This window comes from Periplaneta americana, chromosome 6 (genome assembly GCF_040183065.1).
Source record: "Periplaneta americana isolate PAMFEO1 chromosome 6, P.americana_PAMFEO1_priV1, whole genome shotgun sequence".
NCBI lineage: Eukaryota > Metazoa > Arthropoda > Insecta > Blattodea > Blattidae > Periplaneta > Periplaneta americana.
The window spans coordinates 103,790,062-103,817,137 of NC_091122.1; the positions used below are offsets into that span (position 1 = coordinate 103,790,062).

Below are 27,076 nucleotides of genomic sequence, written 5' to 3' on the forward strand. Positions count from 1 at the left end.
ATACTTCCTTTCCCAAGATGAAAGTCCCAAAATCTTCAACATTTCAGCATTCATAGTCCATTTTTTATTTCAGGTTCATTCATAGTCAACTGAAACTGTGCATTTATGCTGTTAAAAAGATGGAAGAATATATTTATGACAGTAAAGTGGAAGAATAACTGAGACTCTTAAAAGAACAGATTTTAAATAGAAAGGAGCAACAATTTTTAACATTGTTCTGGTGGAGGATGGTGTCCTCAAAGATACTGATTTCTCCGATGTCATGAACAATAACATTTTTATGTTACCTTCCTGAAATACCTGGAAATCTGGATCAAACCTTATATAAAAAAATATATATATAATTTTAAACGAGCACTGTTAAATTATAGATCTGCATCTTGGTGTGATGTTCAAAAGTGTCTCCAAAATATTGTGAAAATTGACACAAATATATTGAAGTGATAGATGAAGAGCTTCTGTTGAATGAAGTGAATCATGTAAGGAATATATGTACAACGAAATTAGTGTGTAAACTAGTGAGAGTGGACTGAAACATTTTAACTAATAAAAAATGAAAACATTAATTTTAAGAACTTGATTCAAATTGTTTTGTTTTATGGATTCTGGGAACCAATGCATCATCAGAAAGGGTGTTTTCATTCATGGATTCTGTTTGGAATGAGAAGTTGAATCATTTCTCTGTTCAGAGTGTAAAAACCGTTCTAATTACTAAAGATCATTTTATAGACTTTTTGTACAGATTTCTACCTTGGAGAAAAAATGACACGATTCTGGCAATTGTTCTGATCCTGAAGAATGTTGAAAGGAAGTGTAAGTCTAAGTTAAGTTTAATAAAACTAAATACCCGATACTTATTGCAGACTGGTATGATCCTGGATTTTGCATTATTATGAATACAATTTAGATGAAATGTCGAAAATACTGGTTTGAAATAAGTGTCCCATTTTTCACTTTATAAATCTGGTCACCCTTACATAATTACAAATGGCTTTTAAGGAACCCGGAGGTTCATTGCCGTCCTCACATAAGCCCGCCATCGGTCCCTATCCTGTGCAAGATTAATCCAATATTTATCATCATATCCCACCTCCCTCAAATCCATTTTAATATTATCCTCCCATCTACGTCTCGGCCTCCCCAAAGGTCTCTTTACCTCCAGCCTCCGAACTAACACTATATGCTTGTCTGGATTCACACATACGTGCTACATGTCCTGCCCATCTCAAACGTATGGATGTAATGTTCCTAATTATGTCAGGTGAAGAATACAATGCGTGCAGTTCTACGTTGTGTAACTTTATCATCACAGTACTCGTGTTTATACATTACAAAATGTCACAGGCTCTGCAAGAAATTGAGCACAATTCGTCACAGAAATAGCTGCATTACTGGAACATGAAAGACTGTTGCTTTATTGCTTTTTCAAATTTGTTAGTTTCTGAAAACTAATATGATCCAATAGCATACCTATTTCATGCATAGTTAGCCACCCTGCTAGTGTATTTTCTTTCAGAAATTCAGACTAAAATCCTGAATAGTGTAATGGAGGATTTGTGACTAACAGAGACAGTATTGAGGAATGAGTAATCCCATATTCCTTGATGTATTTTCACATTTGATTATGTGTCATATTTCCAGGGCAGAAACAACTAGAAAATACAGCATATTTTCAAACTAGCAGCACCGAAGGATTTTTTTTTTTTTCCGATAGTTTTCATATTAGAGTCAGGTTTATTCTTACGTCCATTTTTGGACTCTGGTTTAACATAAATACTGAACCAACATGCAGTGGTTTCATGGACATGCATTTAACATCACGTTGGTTCTCCAACTAAGGCACATACAGCATCACAATGACAGTGAAGAAACATTCATGCCCTAAGCTGGATTCCAATTCATATCAAAGTTGCATGCCTTAGTTATTCATACATCATAGTTGACCACAAGATTTCTGGCGGTGGTGGGGGGTGTAGGAGGAGTTGCATGAAGCATAGAAGTGGCGACATTGTTGTGAATTAAGATTGAAGGAAGGGATAGGTCTATGTGTATTTAGGTCATTGGTGTGGGCCCATTGCACCACTTCCAAACAGGGCACGCTCATGAAATTACTAGTAGCTATTTATATTAATAAAGTGGAAATGCCTGTCAATTTGTTTATCAATGTTATGTTATAATTTACAAAATATTTTATTTACAACATTATTTCAAAGGCTTCCAACCAAGGAATCCATCTTTTGAATGAACAAATCACTAATACATCAAACCCTTTATTCAATTTATGTAAACTAATTACAACACTAAATACTCTGTTCGAACCAACAAATACACTACTCCAACCCCCATTCACAAACCGTATGACGTACATTAAGATAACAACCTGTAAGCACATAGCGAGCGTCAATATAGCTGTATCACGCACACAGCATAGAGCTCCTGATCTCCACAGCCACGTAAGTTTTTACAATAACCACAGGTACTACCACTAAACCATCAGTAATTTCTTATAATAACTTCTTGACCCGTTACCTTACACAAATTATTTTCAGTTTATTAATGGCTCGACTGACTATCGCAGTGTGTGTTGACTTCCATTGGAAGACAATGTGTATATATATATATATATATATATATATATAATGCAGTTTTTATTTTATAATTTTATTCAGCAGCAAGATTACATTTTATTGTGTCCATTGTTTACATATGAATTGTGTTAAAATATTTTAATTTATATGAATTCTTTGTATCACTAGTCAACATCGCATATGCACAGTATGTATTCATATCTATGTGTTAATTATTACGTGTTCTGATGATGGTGTGTTTCGCCAAAAACATTCAACACTGAAATAATGTTGTAAATACTCAAATATTTTGTAAATTACAACATTGTAACATTGATAAGCAAATTGACAGACATTTCCACTTTAATTAATGTAATGTTGCTTATCAGATCCATACATCATGTTTATGAAACTAGTATTTATGTTATTGTTTCGAGTGGAAGTTCATAGTATAAAACGAAAGCAAAACAAATTATCTAATGCTCAAAGATAGCCGAATTATTGGTAGCAAAAGTTAGTCTGTCTTCCACCTCTTCAGACAATATACATACTGTACCTAATTTCGTTTGCAATAACCATTATGGTTCAAAGTTTAATTAAGAGTATGCTGGTAATGGAGAAGCCCGAAGTTTGAAACTTATTCAGTTTATAATTTTCTTTCTTTCTTTCTTGTCATGCAGTGGCAGCATTGTAACATGTGAATAAACATTTTCGACGCTCACATCAATTAATACAGATGACTTTCCATGAGAGACAAACAGATGACAGACCTACTGTTTCTAGCATTTGAAAGACACGAGACACAAACTTTAAAAGTGGACAGAGTTTTAAAGACATTTGGCGAAGAAAAGATATGAAATTAACAGTTGTAGTTACTGGAGTGTGTAGAGTGTTAAACATTTTCTTTTAGATATTTTGTAAGTATTTTCACACAGTAAATAACAATTATACCTAATGTAAAGTATAAAGTAAGAATACAGATCAATAATAGTAATACTTTTATTTAGATGATAGTTTTTGGCTTACAAGTAAGAGCACTGAAATGTTTGCCCTCCCTAGAGATTCGACCTGGCTACAGCCCTGGTGATGTAGCAAAAGGTATGATCGTTTTAATGTAGGCACCATATTTTTATGTTATGGCGATTAAATCACCTATACACAACCCCCAAACTGTTTGAAGGACTAGAAAGTAGTCACTTTAATAATACAGATACTCATCCTCTTGAGTCCTGAGACATTTGTTGTTTTGTTTTATTTTTAAAATTCAATATAATTCTATACTTCAAAATAAAAAAAAGGTCACTGACATGAGGAAAAATGCTGAAAAAATTCTGCAGGTTACATTTAGTGCACAAATGCAAGTATATTATACTATACTTCGGGTCTCTGCAAATACATCTTGTATCATAATTATGTATGAAGTATGATATAGTATACTATACTCTCAGGACTTAGGAGGCTATAGGAACAGAGGAAATACGTGGGTGTTGAGTGGTTAAAGGTTCTGTTGTTATATTCCTTTCCTTCATGAGATAGAAAAGTGGTTTTGAATGTAAAAGCATGGTAAGGATAATTTTGAGGTGGTATCTTTCACAGTAAGTAATTGCTGTAACATTATGAACACGCTCATAATAAATTACAGCATTATTTCTAAGCATAGTTTAATGTGAGGAAAAAAAACCGGTAGGTGAAAAACTTTATTGTGCTGCATATATCAACATAGAACCACATGTACGTGCAATTACCTGATGACAGGTGCGAGAAATGAAAGAGTTGTGTATACACTCATTATTTATTGGGAGACAAATTACGGAACTCTACAGATTTAATGGAATCATACACGTGTTGAATTGCAAAAGAAAAAAAAAACCGATGCATTGATCATGAGTCAACTTTGCAGCCTGCCATGCCAAGTTCTCTGAACATGCTTCCCATGTTTTCGCTTGGCTAGTTCTTTCAAATCCCAGAGGCCGTATTAGTACTGGTACTTTGTGTTGTGTTTCTTTCCTGCCAGCTTGATAGCTCTGCTCTCTGGCTGTGAACTGAGGTGTTTATATCAATGCTATTACATGTGGTTCAGATGTGGAGACATGTAACATGCAGAAACTCTAAAGACAGAGAACCAAATGTGAGACACATTCACGACGTTGCCAGCTCGCTGAAGTGGTAGCATCTGTTCATATCTCGTTTGATGCTGTATTCCTTTCCCTTTCCAACGGTATACTTATGCATTATCTCTCTGTGTCTTTTCATGTGCGGGCAGTGGCAGTGGCAGGGGAAAGGAGTTGCATTTCATGTGACTGACAATTCCCAAGTTACTTCCCCATATTTAATAAAGAGAAAGACGTATTCTACATAAAAAACTTTGGATGTGCATCTGATTGCAAAATCTCGTAAACCACAGTTCAATATTAATCGCGAAAGGGTAAAAATTTCAGTACCACATAAGCTGGCTACTAATGGTGACAATGTTTTTTTGCACTCCTATAAAATTAAGACTTTGTGAGATACTAACATTTGTACCTTAAGTGATGATATATTTGATACGAGGTTTTTATTACCAAACAGAAGGAAATGGGATAATAATTGGCTTAATAAAACATCACAAAACGAGTTCTTGTAATTGACACTTTTGTGGTACTCAAGCGTGACATTTATATTTGTTATGTAAGCCCACTTTTATATACAGAAAATTATCTTCTAGCTAATGATGATGTTTGACTTTGTTACATTTTGCTCTTTTTGCAGTTATCGTGCCAAATTTGTATATAGTGGTCCTTGAGTAGATTGATCCAGGGTTTAATATGCTACTAGGGAAGTTCGGCTGCAAAAGAAACAGTAATATAAATCACACATTTTGTAAATATCTGTAAACATTCTGTAATCAAAAGACATTGCACTGTAGAACTAATGCCTTTTTTATGTAACAATATAGCAACAACATAGTTTTCATTAACAGATCATGAAGCTCATTAGGTTACGTACATGATTCACGGCATCAGGATAATCCTGTGTTTCAAGGCTGAATGACCCATACTGGTGGTACTCCACTCCACCCTTTCCAATCAATGGGTCCTGTGATCCTGGCTTAGGAAGACCATTTCCTGTATAGAATTGTACCCCAGGCTGATTCGAGTAGACTTCCAAATAACGGCCAGATTCAGGGTGTACAACCCTAAAAATAATTATACATTTATGTTACTTCTGAATTCGAAAGTACCAATATTGATTTTTCGCTTATTATTCTTATTATGTAATTGTTTTATATAATTCTCTAAGAGAGATCCTGAATTAATTTTAATTTTGTTTTGAATAAGGAGAAAATTATATTCATGAAATGCAATAAAATACAATACCAATCACAACAGTTGTAAGACCACATGTACTTATCAAGCTTATTTAATTGTTAAAATTGTTATCTTGGGCTTTGCCTGTTATGTTCAACAACAAATAAATAAATAAATTTAAAAAAATATAAAAAATCAGACATGTTTCGGTGATTGCATTCCCATCATCAGTGATGGCAGAGACAGATGAGTTCAGATGTGTATCTTCCGTGTGACATGATGTGAACTGACCTGCTGTTGTAATTGTTTATTGTATTTCATTGCATTTTGTGAATTTTAAAATTAATACTGCTAAATAGTAACCGAATTGCGTATTTATTGTCAGAAAATTATATCTTCTATCCATATACCACTTGAAGAGTTCACATACTGGTAAGCCACAAAATTTCATCATAACTTAGTTTAGAAACTGACAAGCCTTTCCTGAAGATCAATTTTTATATGTAAGAATTGACACCGTGCCATCAAGGATTTTGATATTTTCACTGTATCTGTGATGTTGCTTTTCAAAAATGTAAATGTGTATTAAATTTAAAATTCTACTTTGATCATAGATTGTAATGCTGTGGAGATAAAAATAAAGTTCTTAAAGATGTACTTGAAAAATGACGAAAAATAAGTTTGTTTTATGGAATTGTTTGATGCCTTTGAAATGCTCTCCTGTAAAATTGTCTGTAGGTGTCTTACTGGTATTTTGCACCTAGCATCTAAGATTCTTCAATATATTCTTTTAAACAATAATTGAGTTGTTTCATTCAGTTTAATTTCTATGTCACAGAATCATAAAATTGAAATTTCTTGTTACATTATGTTTCGGTAATTGTTTTCACAACATTTTAAGCATAAAGTTTTTCTTTAAATACATAATTAAAGCTAAACATCATTAGTTAAGTCAAAAGTACCGGTAACTTTTTCTTTGCTTTATTTATAGTTGCTAATTGAGTTGTTTCATTCAGTTTAATTTCTATGCCACAGAAACATAAAATTGAAATTTCTTGTTACATTATGTTTCGATAATTGTTTTCACAACATTTTAAGCATAAAGTTTTTCTTTAAATACATAATTAAAGCTAAACATCATTAGTTAAGTCTAAAGTACCGGTAACTTTTTCTTTGCTTTATTTATAGTTGCTTTAACTACAGTGGTCATATCGCGACTTTTACTATAGATGTGATATCATTTTGTCTGAAGTTAGGCATTCTAACTGAGAGCCATCTGACTCCCCAACCGAAACATCATCTATCTCCAGGCCGGACAATTAAAAGCTTGCTTGACAGATGCTATCTTGTGTACAATGTTGCAGCTATTACAATGGCAGATTACTGAAATATACTTTTGTCAGAGGGTTATGGATCTGTTTTTCATGGAAATTAGTACCAACCCGGAATTTGCCTTTATTACTGGGAATATGTAGTATAATAGATTGAGGGAACCACGAAAAAAACCTCAATCAGGTTGACTGGCCTCAGAGTTTGAACTTGGGACCTCCTGAATACGTGTCCCAAATGCAAGCACCTGAGCTAACACACTCGGTACTGGTAACTTATTTGAAGCATTTTCGTCTATTCATATTTATAGACCTAACATCAAATATGTGAATTAATATATTCCTCACCTTTGAACTAAGAAGTAAAACGTTTGTTAAAATCTATATAAAAATAAAAAAATTCTCTAAAACAATTTCATTCTTTCCAACATGTTATCTTTTTTCACTTCCACTTCACTATTTCGCATGGTTATAATAATAATAATAATAATAATAATAATAATAATAATAATAATAATCATGTCGAAAGGATGGATCGCACAAGATGGCCTAAACAGATTCTTACTTATGTACCAAGAGGAAAGAGGAAATTGGGAAGACCACGCAAGCGCTGGCATGAGACCGTAACAGATCCTGTAGGGTCTAATGCGTGAGGGATATGATGATGATGATGATGATGATGATGATGATGATGATAATCATCATCATCAGCAACATGAATTTCACATATGAGAATATGAACTATTTTTACCTGGATACAAATGCAAAATCTCTTTCTGTAGCTTCATTAACGCAGTAATTATTGTCATAGCCACCTCTACTCTGTATCAATGGTCCCAGAAGATGAGGAGTTCTGAAATCCAGATCTGTTCCATCTACAGTGGCAAGTTCACCTGAAACGTAGGTCATGATTATTCAAGAATCTTCAAATTCGTGCCTTTATTTTTATTTGTAATGATTTGCGTTAATTTTTTTTCCAGATATTATTTTCATTGTTACAGTATAATAATTTTGACGAAATTTAATAATTGTGAAACATTTTTAAGAATGTTGAAAAAAGAATTCATTCAGTACATGTTACTGTTATTTGCGACATGTGTATTATTTTATTGTGAAAAAAGAAAAGATGTGAAATTGTGATTGTGAACATTGTTTTCTACTCTAAAAATAGATAAATATAAGTATTTCTTAAAATCAGATGCTGAAAGATAATCAATAGCGAAGGATATATTTCCTTGTATGATTTAACAATGCAGTGTTGAGTGAAAGGAAGAAATAGTGACATTTTATATTACTGTCTACTACTGATGTAGACTGAGAGTAATATGAACAATTTAAATTGTTATAGTTGTGGGTTGTCTATTAGATGCCCTGAATACAGAATCACTCTTGTCACTTAATAATGAAGAAATTACATTGTTGCAGATCTTGGAGAGATCTCTGTGTTGGAATAGCAAAGAACATTCAAACTTCGTACAAGTGTTGGACACGAAATCATAAACTAGCTAACTATTTGTTATTGCAACACCAGTAGGGATTAGAAAATCTGGAAGACCAAAGCTGAGGTGAGAAGATTGTGTGAGACGAGAAGAGACATAAGGAGTCTGGGAATTAAAAACTGGTTGAGTTTGGCATTGAATAGAGAAGAATGGCGAAAAGTTGAAGACTAGGGCTCATAGAGGGCTATCTTGTCAATGATGATGAACCATTTATTGGAAATTTGATTCATAAGTTGCCTGCATGTTCACACTGTCTACTGAGCTATGGCTATTTTATCTTCTACTGACCTCTTTCCTTCACTTTCTATAAAACTAACACTCTATAAATGGTTCTTATTTCTCCCATTTCTGCCACTTGTTTGACCATTACAGTTATCAGATTGTTAATATATTTTGTGAAGTACGTAAATCTCAAAGCTCATAATGATGATTTATTTTGTTTACTTCTATGTCTCTGAATTCTGAATCATCCTAAATTTCTTGTTTCGAAATACAGTACAGTATCTCAATCTCTGTCCATATTTCAGAATAAGAGACCACAGTAAATATCTGCATAATACTAAACTATAATAATGTCACTTCCTTCAAAGGAAAAGACAATGAAAATTTTAAAGAATAATAGTTGCAGTAATGGTTCATCATATACCGGCACACAGTCGATATAGTGCTGGCCTTCTGTGCCTGAGGGTGCAGATTCGATCTGGGCTCAGGTCGATGGCATTTAAGTGTGCTTAAATGCAACAGGCCCATGTCAGTTTACTGGCATGTAAAAAAACTCCTGTGGGACAAAATTCCAGTACACCAGCGACGCTGATATAACTTTGGCAGTTGCGAGCATCATTAAATAAAACATGATTTAAAAATTTTTTTGTACCACTACAAACTTGATGGTTTCATTTTGTTCAGAGTATCAATTTTGATGTCTGTCTTCAATAATTTTAACTTTTAATTCGTCTTCTGTGAAATTCAATAAAAATTGTTTTGATAATAAATTATCTCTAGTTCATCTACACTGTTATCTACAATGCTCAGATTAACTCTAATCTGGATAGTACTGTGTATAATATTGTAGTCACTGGCACATGAGGCACAACGAGGTGCTTGAAAATACACATTTGTTTGCAGTGGCATTGCTATATGAATATTCTCTGTCTTGTTGGTGGCTACAGCTTCCTTTTCTTCTGCGCATTGTGATAAAACATATTAAAAACAATAAGAACTTCGATAGTTAGAATGTATGGTCATTACCCATAATCGGTCATAATAAAAATTAGAGCAAATGCCCTTTGTTGCTGCATTGGTTATAGTGTACTTCATGGAACTGTTGAAGAACTAAATGCTAATAAAAGAGAAAAATTGATCACAAATGAGATGGAATATTCTCACATCCCTTCGGTTTCGAAAGGAGCAACTGTACATTGTGATTGATTTCGCAACTCAGTGATAGCCCACTTAAAGTCATTGCTTCCGATTGAGTGATGCTTGTCACATGATGCATTTATGTCATTAAAGAATAATATTAAATTTAGTATATTATCTGATGACAGCACTGGTACTTTCTTGTACAATTCTAAACACAGAACATAATTCTGTTCATTTTCTTAACACCAATCCTCCTCCATGCATATGACTTGTGCGGCTATACATGAGCTTTAGGCTTCGTTCATTATGTATGTTTTCAATTCTGTGAGGTTGCGAAATTTAACATAACATTTCCCACTCCAAAGAATGAGGAAAATATAACCCAATTCCAAATATACTGGTAACATCGCGGTCTTTCCTTATAAGTCTCAGTATGCATAATCTACCATTCTTATTTTGTACTTCACCCTGATAATTAAACGTAATATACATACATACCAGTATACACATACATGCATACATATATATACAGTAGAATTTCTCGTATCCGGCCACTGTAGGACAAAGCCAGTGCCAGATAACTGATTTTGCCGGATAATTGGAAAATACGTTTATAGCTTATGTAAAGATATACTATACTGCACAAATATTTTTTTCCATGTTGAAATTTTGTAATTTTCATATAGATATTTGAAAAGTTTTGAAATATGTACAATGTTTCATTTTAGTACTGAATACTGTATGGTAATGTACATTCATCAGTTCATAATTATTGTAATATATAATAATGTACAAAATACTAAACACTTTTGTAACCTTATGAAAATTTTAAATTGCGGCCATATGACGTGATGAGCAGTGTAGCCAACGTCGTAACTACAAAGATAAAGTAGCGCTCGATGATTTAAATCTCTTTAACATATCTGTAATGTCTTCTTGTTTATATATATTGTCTGTCACTCGAATTAAACTTTTACACGCTGTAGGAACAGAGAAGTTCACTCTTTCCTATTTAGATTCGTCCAACACCCCTTCAAAAGGGGCAGGTTCAAGTGGTAAATTGAAAGATATCATCTCTGCGCATTGTTTGCAAGGACCAAGTGACAGCTTCCAATGCTACTCAATCTACTCCAGGGACATAATGGGTTTTCTGTCTATGTTTTCACGCGTGAACAATGTAAAGAGTAAACAATATGCGGCATGTGTGATCCATGAAAACCACTCGCATCTTTGTCTGACTCTTCCCTTTAGTATGAATGACTTTTTTTTTTTTTTTTTGTAGCAAAAGTGCCTTTGTTTTGGTATTGCAGGTTATTTGGGTGCCTGATACGAGAGATTTTACTGTACAAACACACACAATACATACATATTCTCTATCCAACTTGAGAGCCTACAGGAAATTTTCGAACTATTTTTCATTTCACATTGATACATTAGAAAAACATTTCTGTACCTGTGGGTATGCTCTGATTGTCTGTGACAGTATACTGATCTGCGTTGATAGTCACCTCATGCTGTAACAGTCCGTCAGGGCCAGAGTCCTGCAAAATTTGGAGCATTACATTTCACAGACATAACTCCCTCGTGTAATGTGCTTGTATCCCATTTCCTTAAATTAAATAAAAAATATTATGGTTCGCAGTTATGAGAATTTTTTAGAATGTGATGTCTCTAATCTCCAGTAAGATTGTTATTATTCCATTATCCATATTGAACTCTGTATGTTTTAGTGAAATAATTCAACCTTCATTTCGAGCTTTGGTGAACGATGTCCACTTTTCGACTTTAAAGAAACTACTTTGCTAATTTATCTAGGGTTAGGCCTATGGTCACTAAATGATGGTGTTTATTAACAATGTGTTATGACGAATAATTAATTATATTTTAGGGATCAGTTCCTGAAATTGATAAAATATCATTTTTCCTATGATGTAGGCTAATAGAGACCCATGTACCGCAGTAGCTTTTATTACTCTGATATCAACATGGATTTGACTTTGTAGCCTAATTATAACTTAAAGTTTCACACAAAATACGGCACATAAGAGAGTCTGCAAAATAAGAGTGTTATTTTTCGACTATTATAATCTTGTTTGATGATTTTTAAGCATGATCATATGTGTAAATGCATACCGTATGTTGTTTTTATGGACACATTCTGCATGTTTATGTTCTTATTACTCCAAGAAAGTGAATACTTGAAGAGAAGCTCAGATCCATTAAGAAAGCGATCTTTTGTTTTATGGTAGTGGATAATGCAGAAAAATGTCGAACTTCCTAGATTCAAGCAGTTTAAAAATGTCATAAATTTTCAATAAGTTTAGTTTACAATAAAGTTTACCTGGCCAGCCAAGTTGAAGTATGCATGATTCGCAATATTGATTGGGGTGGGCTTTGTAGAAGTAGCCGTCACGTCAAAGATGAGCTCGTTGTTAGATGTAAGCTCATAAGTGACTTGTGTGAGCACAGTGCCCGGGAAGCCCTCTTCTCCATCTGCACTGACGTAACTTAGAGTCAGCTTGTTGTCATGTAAATATGGTTCCCACACCATCTGGGAAAAAAGAATAGTTGTTTATTTTTCAGGCAATATTGGAAGTTGTGAATACCAGATACCCACCAGAAGAATGGCTACATGTTTACACAGATGAATCATCGAAAAACAACAGCTCAGAATCAGGAATAACATGCCCACTATTTTCATTATACCAACCAGTTGGACAGCATGCAACAGACTTTGATGCAGAAATAACAGCTATCCACATCATGTCCAGTAACTTTTATACCTGTTAGATAAATTAAAAAAGTAATCATCCCTGACTCCAAAGCAGCAATTCAAGCTATAAATTCAAACAAAAATATGCCAATCCAAATTAAAGAATGTCTTCAAATGGTTCAACTAGTTCAGAAACTACAAAAAAAAGTTACCAGCACATTATGGAATCTCTGGCATAGAAACTGATGATCTTCTAGCAAAGAAAGGCTGTGACCTAGTTCAAAAGAAGAATAAAAATTAATCCTTCATATCCATAAAAACAATAATTAAACACAAATACAAAGATCAACACAACCAAGAACCACACAACAAAGCCAAGGACAAAAAGTGGAATAAACTGGAAACAACCCTCGAGCACCTCACAAAACTGCAGTGTAGCAAAATTCAGACTTGCCATAGAACACGACTGTTTAGCAAAGAACTTAAACAAAATAGAAATTTACAACAACCCAAACTGCACTCAGTGTGATCAAGAAGAAGAAATGACTTAAGACCATCTTCAAACCTAAAATGCCCTACCTGTTGGATCCATAATAGAAAAAAATACTGGACAGCAAGAGCGCTAATGGCTTCACTGCCAAGGACCAAGTATTAGACAACAGTAACTTCCCCACTATATCAATTTAAATGTAATATAGTGTATATAATGCGTATATAAATTTGAAGTAGGCCTAGTGGAAGATTGTAAGAACGAAAATTAATAGTAATCTGAAATCTAATCCATGTTAGTGACCAATTACTTTTAAGTTGCTCAGAAGATGCTCTATAAAGAGCACAAGGTTGTGGATTCGATCCCGGCCCAGGTCGATGCCAATTTAAATACCCTTATCTCTCGCGTAGTGGTGAATTAAATGCGCTTGGGCATTTAAATTTCTACAAGCAATATTTATAATTTTCTAATTTCCTTCCCTACTTTAAACGCTTATAACTGGGACATTTTTAAAGTTGAAAACATGAAATAAACGTACATTTCAAGAGAAAATGTTGCCGAATAAACACACAAAGTTTGAATATTATAGGTCTTGCATAAACGTTAAAAAAAATAAAAACGTTCTTTTACTTACTTTTCTCATCATCCGACGCTGAACATCGTCGCATGGTCTTTAAAGCCAGTCATTACTGCCTCTAAAGGATAAATTATATTTCTGACAGCAGACAGGAAACCTTGAATGTCCGAATAGTCACGTCTCTATGAATGTGTTGTGCTCACATCATCAGTTCAGTTCATATGTAGGCTACTATATATCCATAACACACGCGCAGTAATGTGAATTACTCATGAAGGAAAGTCTAAATGCAAGATGGAATTATCTCTGTTCAGTGCACAAAGTTATACCAATAGATTCTCAAGCTTCGTAAGAGGAGAAACAAAGCACTTTTGCAGTATGTACAGTAAGTACAGAGCTGGGAAAAATAACAGAGATAATTTTGTTTATCATTTATCAACCCACATAAGGGGAATAACTTACATACTGTGGCTTGATTACCCGACTTCTCATGGAGGGTGGCTGGGGTTCGATATTGCTCTACAAAATAGCTGAAGAGCACATTTTCCCCCAGCACTTGGGTTTCTCTTGTGCATTTATATCACCATTTACTCAAACGTCATTTGCTATCATCTGATTTAATATGCACGTTGTTAGCGATTCTAAATAGTAATAGTAAAAATAAACTTCAGAAATTTTCCACAGTATAATAGATTTGGAAGTAGGGAACAACATATACAGCTACATCACACTCTTGACAGCAATCCTTTACTGTAACACACAACACAGCATCGATATGGGGCTTGTTTTGCAGCTGTAGGAGGGATGAAAGACGGATAGTGTGGAGCATTTATCCTTGTAGGAGGGGCAGTTTTTAAACGTCTGCCTAGAGATACTGTATAACTCCTGTTCAGAGGTACTTCAAAATCAAGTTCTCTAGTCGACCTGGTTGGCAAGTTGGTATAGCACTGGCCTTCTATGCCCACGGTTGTGGGTTCGATCCCGGGCCAGGTCGATGGCATTTAAGTGTGCTTAAATGCGACAGGCTCATGTCAGTAGATTTACTGGCATGTAAAAGAACTCCTGCGGGACAAAATTCCGGCACATCCGGCGACGCTGATATAACCTCTGCAGTTGCGAGCGTCGTTAAATAAAACATAACATTTTTCAAGTTCTCTATTAGTTTATACTGGAATTGTAACCTAGTCATTTTTCCTTTGGTTTTTTTTTTGTACAGCAGATAAAAATTAAACAACAGATATCTATCATATGTCGAAACATTTTCTGGTAGAATTTTTTCAATCTCTTCCTTGCTGTGCGGTAACTCACTAGGTATGCGTCGTTCATGTCTACCCCTCCCATCATACAATTGTAGCCCACAACCACTTGAGGTTTGTTTACTTCTTGGTTTCGAACTTTTCGTTTGGACAAAATTTTCTCCATGAGTTGTACTCATGAGACAAATATCTTTTTTGTCTTTCCACTTCATTATCATTAATTTATCTTTGTACACTGCAACACGCTCTCCTTTGTTCAATTTAGCTGCTTTTATTTGCTCAGGCACCCCCTTCCTATTTTGACGGTTCCCATGGTATCAGTCTCTTAGACACACAGTTCATTGAATAAATCAGGACTGGAGAACCAGTTCATTGTAACTCAGTATCCCTGATTGAGAAGTGGAGCCATCAGCTGAAGCACGACTTTCGATTCATAAGGTTCATCTTTCAGTGAATCGTCAAAAACTGTGTCTTGGCCAATATACACAATAAAATTCCACACATGTCCATATTTCGATTCACACAATTCGAAGGACTTTATGCCAAATGTAGCCCTTTTAGATGGAATGTATACCTTTCAGGATAGCCAGCCATTCCACAACATCAAAGATTCATCCACTGCGACTTCACACTCTGTGTGTGAACATTAATGAATCTGTCATTGAGATGATCCAGTATAGGCTTTATTTTGTACAATCTTCTGGTACTGTATCGGATATTACTGGATCATAATTTCGATTGTCAACAAAATGAAGAAATTTTAGTAAAGGTGAAATCTCACTTCTGTAAAGAGTTTTGGATATACAGTACAGGGGATTCCAGTATTTCTCTCTTATAAAAGTAGGTCTTGTTTTGTGGCTTTTGATCAACTCCTTGTAGCAAAAGAAATGCCAGCAATTTCATTATCTCTTCTTTGTTTTTCCATTGATGAACTCTTGATCTCGCTTTCAAATTTGAATTACTGTCTAAAAATTGTTGTGCGTAACGGTTTGTTTCATTACTTATTCTGTCAGCAAGTTATTCCTGGCTTGTCAGTAGCCTAAATGGAAATTGAGGTTGTTCAGCCCCTCTGTCTCTGAATGTGTCATGTGCCTCACTCTCATCACATATTATTGTTCTCAGAACTGTCACTAGAGCTATGTTCACCATCAGATTCTACATTATCACCACTGTCTGTGTCACTAATTTCAGTTTCTGAATCTTCACTTATTTCATCTTCTTTCGAAACATCTTCACATATTTCTTCTTCAGGATACTAAACAAAGAAACACCTTCCTATCTTCTTCATAAATTAATCAGAACGCGACACGTGCTTCACAGCAATAGACCTTCGCGTACTATGTTGCGGGAAAGATGCGAGCAAGTAGGCATGACGAGGGGTTCACGTCACACCCATTACATAGCGATAAGTGCGTGACGTGAGAGTCCCTTCATACCTACGCGACTGGATACGATAGGCTCATGTCAGTAGATTTACTGGTATGTAAAAGAACTCTTGCAGGACAAAATTCCGGCATACCGGCGACTCTGATATAACCTCTACAGTTGCGAGAGTGTTTAAATAAACCATAATTTAAAAATTTAAATTAAAAAAAAAAGAACCTAATATGATCCAGAATAGAAATTAATGAGGAAGTGATAGAACATAGAAAGATTTCATATATTTATATACCTTAGTAGTGCAATTTAAAGAACTCGAATACAAAATATGGCTAGGCCTAATAAAGTGAATGCTGTGAATACAAAAATGGCAATACAAGAAAATTTGAAATGTCTATTAATAAAACATGTATTTTCGACACTATACGAGGGTTTTTTGAAAAGTTCATAGCCTGACAGAAATTAAACTGAGATTAGTCTGAAACAATCTTTATTTCTCAACATAATCCCCCCCCCCCCCCTGAGATTCACACATTTGGTTCACCAGTGCTGCAATGCTGTTATACCCTTCTTGTACACAATTCCTCGAGATTTGCAAAAAATAAAAAAATAAAAAAAGCCTTCTGCTGCTGCAATAACCTCTTCATCTGACGAAAATTTCTTCCCAGCGAAGTGAGTAGTGAACTTTGGGAAAAGAAAGAAGTCTGAGAATGCGAGATCTGGTGAGTAGGATGAGGGGGGAGGGGTGAGACAATATTTCGAACCGTAGTTCGTGTAGTTTAGCAACCGCGATTACAGACGTGTGAGCAGGTGTACTGTCATGATGAAACAACTTTTTCTTTTTGGCCATACCTGTCCTTAGTGGTAATGATCCCGAAGCCTGATAAAGACAAACGCAACGTTACAAATTACCGCCCAGTAAGTCTGCTGCCATTACTATCAACAATTTTTGAAAAACTACTTTTACCACATCTCTTAGAACAACTTCAAGGGACTATTCCTCCAATGCAGTTTGGATTTACATCAAAACAAACTTGTACACAACAACTTCACCAGATCACTGATACTGTTTTAGATACGTAAGAGGAAAAACTGTGTGTTTGGGTCTCTTCTTAGACACAGAAAATATATTTGATTAAGTATGACATGAAGGGTTACTCTCAAAGCTTAAAAATCATGTAACTTATTAGATACCTATTGTTTGATAAGTCATATTTTTCACAACGTATATTCTCTGTTAAATATGAATCGGCTGTCAAAATCAAATATTGTTCAATCTGAAGTAGTTCAGAGATTCCTGTTTTATATTCTATACACATGAGATTTTCGATCTCAAGATCACCTAACAATAGCCCATTTTGATTATGATGTTGCTATCCTTAGTAAAGGTACTTGTGAATCGCAGCAGAACTGAAAATTTTTTTTCTGAAATGTTATTAGAAAATGTAGAGAGACTAAAAGTAGGCCTATACGAGGCAAAAGCATAGGAGATTATGAAATGTTTCGACCCAAGTAGTACCTCAAATAATGTAAAACTTCGTGTAGAATGTTTCAAGTAAGGCTACCCATTTTATTTTTACTTATAATTTGAAAATAATTAACGATAACGATGAGCGATTGAGATTCTTAATGACAATTTTGAAAACCTTATGACGGAAGCTGATAGCACAACTGCAGGTAGTAAAAGTGCCGCTTTTCGGTAAGGTTCTAAATCTGGCCACTGCATAAAGAAATATAAAATGTAAATTAAATAGCATGTCCACGTAGACTCTCAGTTCGTTATTAAGTAAGTGTTCTTGTGTATTCAAATTCGAGCGTTATTAATTATTTCCGTATTAATTACAGTAATTGATTCATTTTTGGTTTGCCTTTAAATTCTTTGCGGAATATGCAGGGTGATTCACGAGGATTTGCCGTCCTTTACGGAGCTTATTTCTGAAGACATTTTGAGCAAAAAAGTCATATAAACATAGTTCCTATTCTCAATATTTTCAGAGTTACACTAATTTAAAGTTCTTTGTAAAATACGTTTTTTTCTTTAGTTTGAAGGTGAAAGAATAATACATATAGAGAATGAATCATTCAGAAGTACATTTCTTAATTGGCAAGTATTATGAAGCTAAAAATGTGCTGTGAACTCCTTAGTTCCTTCGTACAGGCATCTTTTTCTATTTTTAACTAGAAAATTACATTGTTCTTATGCACTTATTACAACAGTTATTATAAATCACACCACTTCCACCGACTTAATTATTTGCAGTTCAGTTTTGCATCCTAATTTACAGTCTTGGAGAGTTTACAACACATTTTAAAAAATGTCGCCGTCCGCTTGAGTACACTTGGCTGCACGCTTGTGAACGGCACTCGTCGCTCTACGTAACTGCATACGTCTTATCTTTGATTTCCGTAGCGCTCGCGCTGGGTGCTGACTGCACGCTGACCAAGATCACGCGTTTACAGCAATGCGTTCCAATAACGAAACGTAACTCCTTGTGAATCACTCTGTATAACTATAAGGTTGGTGGATAAGTTCGTAGCGTTTTTGTTTCGCGTGTTGGTACTGTGGTTGCTATGAGTTTCTTTATCGATTGTTACTTTTTATTTGAAGTTCAGTTGTTGTGCTTGAGTTTTCATTTATGCAGATAGTGAGTGGAGCTGTGGACGCTAGAAAATGAAGTGTCAAGTGGAGAAAGTGGAACATTTTCGACATATTATTTTTGAATTCAGTAGAGGGGCGAAAGCAGCGGAGGCGACTAGAAACATTTGCGCCGTGTATGGGGACAATGCTATCGGAGAGAGCACGGCAAGAAAATGGTTTTCTCGTTTTAAGAAGGGTCGTTTTGATATTAGTAACAGTCCACGTTCGGAAGGCCTTCGGAGTTTGATGAAGACCGTTTAAACACATTAATTCACAATGATCCACGTCAGTGTACCCGACAATTGGCAATTGTGTTGAACTGTGACCATTCCACCATCGTGCGACATTTGCATTCAATGGGCAAGGTTAAAAAATCTGGTTTATGAGTACCGCATACTCTAAGCCAAAACAACAAAAATCAGCGGGTGGCCGTATGTGCATCTTTGCTCGTCATCGATTGGTTCGTGAACAACATCGAACATTTCTATCCAATATCGTTACTGGTGACGAGAAATGGCGTATTTGTGTTAACATAAGGAAAAGAAAGAAATAGCTGAGCTTGAACAAAAAAGCAATTCCCCGTACAAAGGCCAACGTGCATCCACAAAAGATAATCTTATGGATCTGGTGGAACTGTGAGGGTGTGCTGTACTACGAATTGCTTCCCCGAGGTGTAACCATCACTGCCGACATTTATTACCACCAACTGAGACATCTTGCATACGCAATCCAAGAAAAATTATCAACAAGACAGCGTGAAGTGATGCTACTCCACGATAACGGCTGTCCGCACTCTGCTAACCTGACACAAAACACTATCCAGGAGTTGTGTTGGGAAGTCATTCCGCACCCACCTTATTCACCTGATCTTGCGCACTCAGATCTTCACCTTTTCCGTTCTCAATCGAACAACCTTCAAGGAATTTCCTTTGCGGATGAAAATGCGCTCCGAACATGGCTTGACGACTTCTTTAACTCAAAACCATATAATTTCTGCAGGCGTGGAATCGAAAAACTACTCCAGCGTTGGCAGACTGTTGTAAATAGTGAAGAATAATATGTTGTTGATGATTAACTTCTCTCTTATGTGTAGTCTATCTGATGTGTTAATAAACTTATGAAAAAACGCTACGAACGTAAGCAACACCAATCTAATATATATATATATATATATATATATATATATATATATATATATATGTGTGTGTGTGTGTGTGTCGTGTATGAATAACATATGGTATAACCGCTAGGAGAATCATTTTGCCAACCACCTGATACTTTCGTACTAATTGGATGATCGTTCACCTCCTCAACTAAGGTATGTGGATGAGAGGTCAGCAGTCGGCTGGTCGACTTTGCCCCCCTATGGGCTTTTGCACCCATGCTTATGAAAGTATAAATAAAAAATTCAAATTTCTTGCTCCCTCACAATTCAAGTCATTTAGCAATGAGTACAAATAAAAAAAATTATTGTTATGCAATGCAAATAAATCGGAAATATAAAATATGTTTGTGTTTCATTCATTTCAAACCCACACGAGTTGATGTTGCCACTAATTTGGAAACTTCAAACCTCTGTCCTGAAAACTAGCTATTTTGACTTGTACTCGTACTTCTTGGCATGAAAGATATAATCTATACTAATAATAAATTTGTAGCCGAAATTTTTCTGGTAATTTTCGATTTTCCAAAAATAATTGATCCTAACGTATAATTAACCACCCTAAAACCGAAAATCGCTTTTTTGAAATTTTTGTTTGTATGTCTGTCTGTCTGGATGTTTTTGTTACCTTTTCACGCGATAATGGCTGAACCGATTTATATGAAAATTGGAATATAAATTAAGTTCGCTGTAACTTAGATTTTAGGCTATATGACATTCAAAATACGTTATTTAAAAGGGGGGTTATAAGGGGGCCTGAATTAAATAAATCGAAATACCGTATCTCGCTTATTATTGATTTTTGTGAAATATGTTACATAACAAAAGTTTCTTTAAAAATTATTTCCGATAAGTTTTATTCCTTGAAAAATTTTGATAGGACTGATATTTAATGAGATAAATGAGTTTTAAAATTAAAATACAATGCCATCTAAGGCGGTATAATGAAATGAAAACAAATGGCTACGTCTATAAGGGGCCTTGGACAACAACAATCGAAAGCTATGAAACTTAGCCTACAGAGAATGTTTCTGTGTTTGTATGAAGTAATATCGAAAGCTAAATTAACCGATTTGTATAATTAATTATTATTTCACCATTGGAAAGTGTAGTTTCTCTAGATGAAGATAATGCTATAATGTTATTACAGTAACTTCTGAGTGCTCTCTGGACCAAAATGACCGCATTTTAATTATTTAAATACAATTTAAATTAAGTAACATAATAAACGATTTATCCTTCTATCAAACACGAATGTTCCCTGGATCAAACGTCCTATTTTAATTATGTAATTACTTTATATTTATTTCTAACAGGTGCAGTGGAGCGCACGGGTACGGCTAGTATTTAATATATGTATAATGGAATGGATTAATAGGAGAAAAAAATTGGGCCACATAACAAGAATCAAGAAGCCAGAGCGGTGAAGATGTCACGAAAAGTGTAGAGAAGTATGGGTCGGCCGAGAAGTAGGTACAAGACAATGGGCTAAACAGGCTTATAACTGTAACCTAATTTTAAAATGTTAATGTTAAATAAATTTTAAAATAGAGTACGATGGAGACGAGTTGGTTTACATTATAATGGTATATTCGCTGCTTACAAAGCAGCCCTATTCTTATTCGCACACATGGAAAGAATTTCCTTTTGACGTAGGCATCCCAATATACATCCATGCTAGTAGGTTTGCCGCCTGGATTCCAGGTATTTAGTAACAACGTTTATTTTGGGTTGTAACTATCAACCTAGGAATTTCTGGGTTGGGTTCCTATTCTAAAAATCCATCTTATGATCTTTCTACTAACCTTGTGTACGTATATGGATGTGTGTTTGTATGTACACAGAAACGCAATTTTAAACTTAAGACATTTAGACCTCTAAGTCTTACCTTATCAAAGCCTTTCAGTCCACCGTGAAGTTGGTTCTGCCCCTCGTTAGCCGTCACATTATACTGAACCCCGTCAAGAGTGAACTTTGCACCACCAATTCTATTTGCTGTTCGTCCAAGAATGGCTCCGAAGTAAGGATCATTCTTTGATATATATCCTGGGAAAAAGATAAACAACCATAAAACTTTAACAAGTGAGGTATTCGTATAATTATACTACTATGTTATGATTTTAATAGTTCTATGTAACATAATATATCGTAAATAACTGTAATGGCAGGTCACCAAGAAAATTTCACACATCACTTTGTCGACTCTAGTAAATTCTATACAGGATGAACCGTAAGTAATGTTATTAATTTGAGGGGGTTATTCTTTGAGGTATTTCAAACAAAAAAGTTTAATACAATTTTGCTCGTTTTTTTGCTTTCTTTTTGATATAACAATTTTTATATGAAACATGTCATAACGTGTTTTGGGAAAGCCATCGATTTAATTCTCAATATGCTCAGTCAATTTAAGAGAGCAGTACACAGTAGAACCTATTATCCGTGGTAAAGAAGAGGGTTGGATGAACGGTTAATCGAAAAATCGGATAATCCGTATCATAAAAGATTTTCGTACATTTAGTGAATAAGACACTTCCGTAATTTCCTCTGTGGTCTTGTATTGAACACGCTAGGTAGTGGATCATAAGTTCACTTATTTAAGTCTGGTTATTAACAACGGATTTTTAAGGAGCAAAGGAACTATTTGTAATGGCTATCTGTGGAACGAGAGGATTAGTGGAGGTCTCGTGTTGTAGATTTACATATTAAGCACTTTATCCTTGACTTTTATTAAATTGAACAAACTTGTCACTACAATCACGTATTCTGAGTTAAGCCACAATTTCTCGTTCCCCAAACTACCCAGTTATTTACACTTTTTTATACGTAGCAAAACGCTATTTTTTAAACGCATGGAAGACTTTTATATAGAAGTTATACAGTACGGCAACTCCAACAGTAGACCATACTGTGTGAGGATAAAGTCTTGTACTAACCCCCTCTAGAAAAAATAACGTGCTAATATAATGCACAGTACTTCATATATTTCTGTAGCAAAAAAAGAAAAAAAAGCGACAGAAAGACAGTCGGATAATTGGAGTTCTACTGGATTATGATAATAAATGATTGAAGGAATTTTAATTTTTCCCTCTAAATGTGCAGAAATTTGATCCGAACAAATGTAAAATTTTAAAATTCCTTTTCAGAACTAAAAGTATAAATCGCCGCTGGAACGCAGTTTTCGAGATCTGTGCGATGGTATACTTTTAAATTTCACTATGTTGGTTATTCAAAAGTTTTATAAGCGATTTTAATGTAACACTTTTTTGGACATCATTACCGAGCGGTTGGCGACTTTACCGTACTGATTACAAAGACGTAATTCTACGTTAAAATGGAATCTGGGATCGAGCCCATGTTTGCTCGGTTAGTGGTTGCTTATGTTATCACACGTGTTGTCTCTTTTAATTTCTTAAACGAGGTAAAGATGCAAAGAGAAAGTTATTTGGAGGGGAAAACATCTGAAACGGTACGTGCGATCTCGCGTCCTTGCACGGGATCTCAAGGCAGAAAGAACAGCTACAGTGGCGGATTAAATCACTAGACCAACCTAGGTCATGTCATGATCTAGGACCGCAGGCTTTGGGGGTGGGGGTCCGTGCAATCTGGCCTTGGCGAGGTTCGAAATTGCAGGAAATGTTTCCATTTGAAGTTATAACATTGTAACGAAAACCATACTCATTTTACCTCTCGATTTCCCGCGACTCAAACATCACGTTAAAAATTACGAGTATAAGGCCCGTTACACACTTAAAAGAGTTTTCGCTAGCGAGAAATGTGTTGCGAGAAAGAGGCGAAGAGCCTTCCTCCAGACACTTAGAGAGTTCTCACTATCACAGATCACACCTCGCTATGATCATCTACGCACTGCCTTCATGCAGAAAGCATTTTTCTGAATATAGTAATCACTCGTTGGGAGAAATATTACAGGTTATGTATTTACGTATATTGTCGTACTTAATATATAACCTGAAAGTATATTGTCGTACTTTACAAATTACGTACGAACGCTGCTATGTTGAATCTGAATATTCAGATGATGAGGAAATGGAATTATAAGAACATATTTTGTTAATGGAAAGAAAAAGTAGGCCTAAAATTAAAGCCAGAAATATCTGGAAATCACATTGTATCTCACGAAGATAAAGGCGAGTTTCGGTCACTGATTTCCATTTGGATGATGATAATGTACGTATAGGCGTTATCTCAGGTTGAATAGACGCCAGTTTTTTTTTGCCATTCATGATATGATAGAGGATTCTTTGCTATATTCTGATTAAAATTACGTAAACTGTTAAGACATATAGAAATATTATTTAAAATGTTATAATTAATACTATTATATCTCATCAAAATAAAATATAGCCCTATTTATTTTCAGATCATCTGATATTTGTCCCCAGGTTTCTTCCTTAAGTTTCGTGTTTTTATAGTTTTCATTCCATGTATCATATAAATAGGCCTACGAGTGACATTGTAAGTTCGATAAACTTCTGACCGCAATTATTAGCCATCTTTCCTCATTGTCAATAAAAACAATACAATTCATCGCCACCTGTGATATTACTTCTTTATCTTTTTCTACATTCAATCGTAATAAGGAGTATAAATATCAAACATCTTTGATAAATGTGTCAAGAAAATTCGCTGAGCTACCGATTTCAGCGAGAATCTCTTCCAGTGTGTGAACGTCTGTTTGAATCCATGTTATCAATCTTTGATTTTTCTCGCAACACATTTCTCGCTAGCGATATATCTTCAAGTGTGTAACGGGGCAAAATCACTAGACCAACCTAGGTGATGTCATGATCTAGGACCACAGGCTCTGGGTGGGGGTGGATCCACGCAAACTGACTTTGGCGATGTTGGAAACTGCAGGAAATTTTTCTATTTCAAGTTATAACAATGTAACGAAACCACACTCACTTTACCTCTCGATTTCCCGCGACGCAAACATCACGTTACAAGTTAAGCTCGCTAATTTACTATAAGAATTAAACTCGTCGTTGTTTTGAAGATGACTTCCAGTCAACTGTACAAAATATAAAAAAAATGGGAAAGTATAAACATAATTATGTAAAAAAACAACTATTTCTTTGATTAATTTGTCTTCAGAGAAGACGCCCTGTCCATACTCAAATCAGTAGTTTTTATTCCAGAGCAAACTAAATAATATAACACCGGAAGCTTAACTTACTTTTGCTCTCCTTCTTTGAATTTAAATTATAATATTATTACTGTTCTTGATTCATTATTTATTTGCCAATCCTATTTAAACTCTCAACGCATTCCTTTTCCAACCATTGTTTTAAAGTAGTGACAGTAGGTTTAGTTTTAATGGAGGGTGTATAAAACCTATTATGGATTGTGCACGATTTGTTGGGTGAGAGGGTGTCACCAAGCATGGCTGGCCTAGGACCGCAACGATATTAAGATTCACCAATAAATATCAGTGTGAATTGCAAGCCTGTTGGTCACTCGTTTCACCCAGAGCTAGTAGCTCACTTATGGAATCACTAGCAAATGAAGCGCTGTTTCCTAATCCGGACCGACCGCTTCTTAGACGTCTGTGGTCAACAATGTCTTTCACCGTTGAAGAACCCGAGACTTACGTGAGTTCCACTCTTTGTGAATTTGGATTTGAAACGCGACTCTCGTGATTCATCTGTTATAGCTAAGGACGAGCAAGTAAGGACGTAAGAAACTGACCTTCAAGGTTGTCGAAGCCTAGGACAACGTCCTGGACGTCTCCGCGATTATCGGGCACTTCTACGACAGTAATGCGTCCCCCATATGTGATGATCTCGACCGTCATGTTGTTTGAGTTGCTGAAGGTGAACCGCTTCACAACTTCTGCACCTAGTGTTCCATAATCGTCCTCTCGCACCGCCACTTCTGCGCAAGCGTATGCGGCAAGCGCCAGCCACAGAACACAGCACCGCCACATCTCGATTGACTGCGGTGCGGCTGCCTCAGCCCATTATATACACCGGGACAATGGTTCCGGAATCTGACACGTGACCATGACACGCAAAGGTGAGAACTCTCAGCTATGATAAACAAAGCTAGACTCAAAATTGTATTACATCTTAAAAGTAATTACATAATGGTTCTTATAGAACCGAACCGATAAATTAACTACAAAATTAAAACTGTAACACGGATTCGTTTTAAATAACTTTAAAAAATCAAGTGCACCTAATTCACCATGTCCATTCATACCGGTACATTATCAACAGATACAATAGCAGTCTGCTAACAATCGAAAAATCAAAGTCAATAAAGATGGCATATTCTACTGAAAACATGTGTTTATTGTACGTTTTTACTCAATCACAGAATTTTTCTTTGAAACCAAACGACAGTTCAGGACAAAGTTTGGACGGTTGCGAGTCCCGTCGAAGTCGACAATACATGATTTGACCAGGAAATTGGAAAGGACAGATTCGCTTCTAGATGAACGTGAAATGTTTATGGTCCATTTTATTTCCCGAGTTACGGTTGACACTAATGCATACAAGAAGATATTCATAGTTTGTGGAGCAACTTGATGACGTGGAACTAACGCAAGGATATTTTTTAGCAAGATGGAGATGCCATACACCCGATAAGTCAAATAAAAATATCTAGTTATTTTGACAACCGAATCATCTCTGCTTGTCTGTGGCCACCACGTACACCCTATCTTAGCTGCCCTGATTTCTTCTTGTAGAGCTGTTTTAAAGATAAAGTTTTTCATGACAGGCCCAAACCCTGGAACAATTGGGACACAGTATCTCTAGGAAAATCAAGAATATTAATGGTGTGATGTTCGCACGCC

General features: G+C 35.3%; 1 protein-coding gene across 1 annotated transcript; it reads right to left on the reverse strand.

Annotated features, from left to right (window-relative positions):
- Positions 1 to 3,550: 3,550 nt before the first annotated feature.
- LOC138701593 (galactose mutarotase-like) lies at positions 3,551 to 26,225 on the reverse strand. Its single transcript, XM_069828636.1, has 7 exons — positions 25,966 to 26,225; positions 22,148 to 22,305; positions 12,385 to 12,594; positions 11,497 to 11,584; positions 7,934 to 8,075; positions 5,553 to 5,742; positions 3,551 to 5,391 (listed from the first exon to the last, which is right to left on the reverse strand). The coding sequence occupies exons 1-7, from the start codon at positions 26,201 to 26,203 to the stop codon at positions 5,272 to 5,274; spliced, it is 1,146 nt and encodes a 381-aa protein (XP_069684737.1). The 5' UTR covers positions 26,204 to 26,225; the 3' UTR covers positions 3,551 to 5,271.
- Between the last annotated feature and the right edge of the window lie 851 nt (positions 26,226 to 27,076).